Below are 4,367 nucleotides of genomic sequence, written 5' to 3' on the forward strand. Positions count from 1 at the left end.
CCCTGAGATTTCTCCCTGCCATTCTAACCTGGTCCTTTGTGTGAGAGAGGAGTGGGGCAGGACAGGTGTCCCCGGCCTAGAAAAGAGCAACTTTTGGGGCCCCAAACTACCCAAGCCACTGCAGAGAGCGTGCCGGGAGTGACAAGAGCAGTGGGGTGGTAGAGGAGGGGTTGCACCTCCAAGCCACCCTGCAACACAGTGGGAAAAATGCCTCTGCACTGGCACCAGCCCTTCCTGGAGGGGACCAGAGGCACTAGTGAGGGGCTCACAAGGGTGACAAAGGAGGGCAGGACAGGTTTCCGAGCCTGTATGCTGGGTGCCGGTGCTGAGTGCGCAGCCTGTGGGGTGGGCACGCCAGGCCGCCGAGGCGGGGGGCAGCCAGGGGCTTACAGGTCGGCGAGGGAAGGAGAGAAGTGGGGGGACCCCACGGTGGAGCGAGGGTCTTCGGAGAGGGGGGAACAGCCCCTCTCCTCCGCGCCCCTCCTCCCGTGACTTGCCCTCGGCAGCGGGCGGTTCCCGCGGATGCGGAGCAGCGCAGTGGGAGGGGGGGGTGTCCCCGCTGCGCCGCCCTGCGAGGGGCCGGCGGGGGTCCCGCGGCTGCACCCCGGGGCGGTATTTGCGCCTCGCTGTTCGCTCCCAGAGCTGTGGGGAAAAGAATCGTCTTCTGCAGGATAAAGTCCCTGTCTGCGCCGGTGGATTGCCCGTGTCCAAAGTCTACTGGCAGGAGGCTGGCTGCCGCAATCTCCGCGAGGGGGATGACTTTTACAATATATGGGCTGATTGCAAATAAGTTACTAATAAGCCGCTTTGGCGTAAGAACGGCTCTATGCATTATTTCCTAAGATCTGTTTATTTGTAAGTATTTCTTTCTTTCTCTTCTTTAAAAAAAAAAAATTGTTCGGGAAAAAAAAAAGTACAGAAGTTAATATTTAGACATTCATAGTATTAAGTAATAGAGCTATAAACTCTCAAATACGGCACTTTCATTTTACTTAACAATAGATAACACAACAGCGACAGTGAAACAGGCCAAACAAAAGCGATCACCAAAATTGTTGTGACAGTACAATTATCCGGCTAGGAAATTTATTCAATATGCTTTACCATTGCATTGACACAGCAGGAAAAAAAAGCCCGAATGTTCAGAGAATAATACAACAAGGCAGGAGGTATTTGGAAAAAAAAAAAGATTTATTTTGAAATACACTTTTAAGAGATACTTTGCCTCCACGATTTGTTATCGATGCGCATCCGACACGACGATACGAAACAAACAGCCAAAGAAAAACACATTCTGTACAGAGCTCTAAAATGAGCCGCCAGTATCTACAAGATGAGCTTTACGCCGGGGTGTGGGTCGGAGAGGGGCCCGATCCTGCAGTCCGCACTCTCTAAACGAGTTTCGCAGACGTGTGGTAGGAAAGCTTGGCCCCGAGTCTGCGTGCGTGCCTCCGTGCGTGTGCGTGTCTGTGAGTTCCTACAACACAGTCCTTGAGCAAAAGGGGCAAGTGGGAGCTGCCGGCGCGGGCGCGGGTCCCGGGCTGCTCTAGAAGTCTTGCCGCGGGGTGTGAGTTAGACTGTGCCGCCGTAGATCACAGTTTCGCCTGAACACTTTGCCGCACTGCTCACAGTTGTAGGGCTTGATGTCTGTATGGGTAAGAAGGTGAGTTTTCAGATTACTTCTTTGATTAAAGGTTCTTCCACATGTGGGGCATTTGTGTGGAGATTCCTGTTCAGATTTGAAGCAAGCAAAGGATTAATCCTTCACAAACTACCTGGTTTAACGTTATTAACTGCATTTTTTTTTTTTTTCTTATCGCAACGCACAACTTGAAATATCGAACGACAGCAGCCCCGGGCGGGCGGGAGGCTGCCCACTTCGCCCCGTCCTGCCCCAAAAGGACTCGCTCTTCTCTGCTTCTCGCTTTGTGGCATTTCGCGCTCCTGGGGCACGGGGAAAGCGCCGGCCGCGCCGACCTCCCGCTCCGGGGCTCCCGCTGCCCGCCCGGCCGTCCCGGCGGGCGGGCCGGCAGCTCCGCGCCTCTCCGCACCGCTCCGTACCTCTCCGCGCCGCGCCGCCGGGCTGCCCCCGCCACCCCGCGCCTGCTGCCGCCGGAGCAGGGCTGGAGCTCTCAACGAAAAACGCCTCGAAACGGCGGCGTGGACAAAACCAAACCCCGGGGCTCGCTCCCTGGCGCCAAACCACCGCCCAGCCGGCTTTAAGTCCATCTCCCGCGGCCGCCGTTTTTACATGGGTCTCCCGCGGCGGCGGAGGTAGCCGCCGGCCGCTTCCCTCTCCGGGAACACGCGCGGAGGGGGCCGGGGAGCGGCGGGCTCACCTGCATGTGTAGAGTTTTGTGGACCGCCAGGGTCCTGGACTGGCAGAAGCCCTTCCCGCACTCCTGGCACTTGAAGGGTTTCTCTTTGGAATGGATGTACCTGCAAGGCAACCCGAGGGGTGAGCCGCGCTGCCGGGAGCGCGGGGCCCACCCGCCCCCGGGGCCCGCTCCCCCAAACCCGGCTCCCCCCCAAACGCCCCCACCCTGCTCCCCAGCCCCCCGGAGCATTCTGTTTATGGTTAAACCCCTCTGTCTGTTCAAAACATTTGTAGTAATTGATATCGAGGCATGATTGCCCTCTCTGGTGACAGATCGGGACAGCCTCTGCCCAGCCGGCGGGATCCGAACCCGCTCTCCCCCCAGAGCACCGGGCCCTTCGGCCGCGGGGTGCGGAGGTGGGGGGGGGGAGGCGGGGAGCGCCCACTGCGCCCCACCCTCCTCCCGCATCCCCCAGCCTCGCACTTCAAAAGCACAACAGCCCCGGGGGCTCCACCCCAATCCCGTCCCCCTCCGGCAACGCGGGTGTCCGTCCCACGCAGAGCGCCGGTTTTGGCCCCTCCGCGGCCGCGGAGCGCGGGTTTCTCCTGTTCGCTTTCCCGACTGAGCCCCGAGCGGCTCCCCTCACGGCCCGGCCCCGGTGGTCCCTCACCGGTGGTCCCGCAGGTGGTCCTGCCTCCGGAAAGCCTTGTGGCAGATGTCGCAGGTGTAGGGCCGCTCGTCCGTGTGGGTCCGCTCGTGGATGAGGAGGTTGTAGGACTTGGTGAAGTGCCTGCCGCAGAACTTGCAGATGAACTCCTTTTTCGTCTTGGAGGGCAGGCGGCCGCGGGTGGGCTTCCTGTCCGGGGACAGCTTGCTGATGCCCGACAGGGGCGAGGCCAGTCCGGGGCTCAGCTTGGCGAGCTCCCCCACCTTGGGGGGGTCCTCCTGCGTGGCGGCCACGGCCAGGTTGGCAAAGTCAAAGCGGGGCCTGTCCTTGTGCAAGGCTGGGAGGACGTGGGCGATGGCCCCTTGCTTGGGGTGGAAGAGGTGCGTGGCGAAGGGGAGCGCGGGGAAAGGGAAGCGTGAGTCCACCAAGCCCTGGGCGGCCGCCATCTCCGTGATGGTGGAGCGGGTGATTTCATGCACATTGGGGTAGCCCAGTGTCCAGTGGTTCATGTGCATGGTTTGCACGGCGCTGAGTCCATACAGACCTTGCAACTGGTCCACAGCTGCGGGGAAGGTGTTCACAGCCTGGAGGAAGGAGTAGTTGGTGAGCTGCAGGGAAGGGTGCAGCGGGATGGGGGCTGGCAGCGCTTTGCTTCCCATCTTCCCGGGGCGGGCGGTGCGGCTGGTGCCTCTGCTGGGCTTTCGAGACGGGGAGAAAATCCTAGGAAGAAAGAGGGAGAAAGGAGGGGAAAGCGAGTTTTACCGGGAGCAGCGCCGTTTCCCTTACCGAGGCGAGCGCAGCCGGGGAGGGGCAGGCACGCCGCCGGTGCGCTGCCTGGTTGCGGCCGCAGCGCCCCGCCGCAGCCCCGGCTCCCGGCCCCGGCGGCCGCCACCGACCCACCGGCGCGGTCGCTTTGACCGGCGAAGCTAAAGCGTTAAAAAAAAAAAAAAAAAAAAAGAAAAAATTGTAAAAACTATCGCTCCTAGAAACAGCCACCCCAAATTAAAACAAAAAGGAGAAAAGCCCAGCGCCCAGCCAACCGAACGCGCCGCGGATTCAAATTAAACGAATCGTGGAAAAATGCACCCGGAATGGAGCCGCGGCGGGGGCCGCTCCTCGCCGCCGTCCCCCCGCAGCCCCAGGGCCGGGACGCGGGGACCCCCGGGCCGCCTCCCGCTTGCCCCCGGCCCCGCTCCCGCCCTCCCGCCGAGGCCCCGACCCCGACCCCGACCCCTCCGGGCTGGGGCCTCCCCAAGAAGGCGCAGGGCGCTCACGGAGAACCGAGGCAGGCCCGGGGCGGAGAGGGGGGCGGCGGGGAATAAACCCCGCGTTTATCCCGGCTCGGGTGCTTATTTTTCTTCCTTCAACAACAACTCATTTAT

The 4,367-nt window shown here is 61.2% G+C and overlaps 1 protein-coding gene across 2 annotated transcripts; it reads right to left on the bottom strand.

Moving 5' to 3' along the window:
• Positions 1-225: 225 nt before the first annotated feature.
• OSR2 (odd-skipped related transciption factor 2) lies at positions 226-3,687 on the bottom strand. 2 transcript variants are annotated; one of them, XM_081996315.1, is made up of 3 exons: positions 2,989-3,687; positions 2,340-2,439; positions 226-1,647 (listed from the first exon to the last, which is right to left on the bottom strand). In XM_081996315.1, exons 1-3 carry the CDS (start codon positions 3,642-3,644, stop codon positions 1,573-1,575), a joined length of 831 nt encoding a protein of 276 aa, XP_081852441.1. In that variant the 5' UTR covers positions 3,645-3,687; the 3' UTR covers positions 226-1,572. The 2 variants fall into 2 exon arrangements, with proteins under 2 accessions (XP_081852441.1, XP_081852440.1); XM_081996314.1 differs by having other exon boundaries at positions 226-1,729.
• Positions 3,688-4,367: the final 680 nt, after the last annotated feature.

Source organism: Phaethon aethereus (genome assembly GCF_964289735.1).
Source record: "Phaethon aethereus genome assembly, chromosome: 2".
Lineage (NCBI taxonomy): Eukaryota > Metazoa > Chordata > Aves > Phaethontiformes > Phaethontidae > Phaethon > Phaethon aethereus.

What these genes read in the sequence shown, in the direction of transcription:
- OSR2 (XM_081996314.1), bottom strand. Translation starts at nt 3,644, where the DNA reads ATGGGAAGCAAAGCGCTGCCAGCCCCCATCCCGCTGCACCCTTCCCTG. An exon ending in GACCACCTGCGGGACCACCG is followed by an intron (nt 2,440 to 2,988) that starts GTGAGGGACCAC and finishes GTTGCCTTGCAG; the next exon opens with GTACATCCATTCCAAAGAGA. An exon ending in ACAAAACTCTACACATGCAG is followed by an intron (nt 1,730 to 2,339) that starts GTGAGCCCGCCG and finishes AAATCTGAACAG; the next exon opens with GAATCTCCACACAAATGCCC.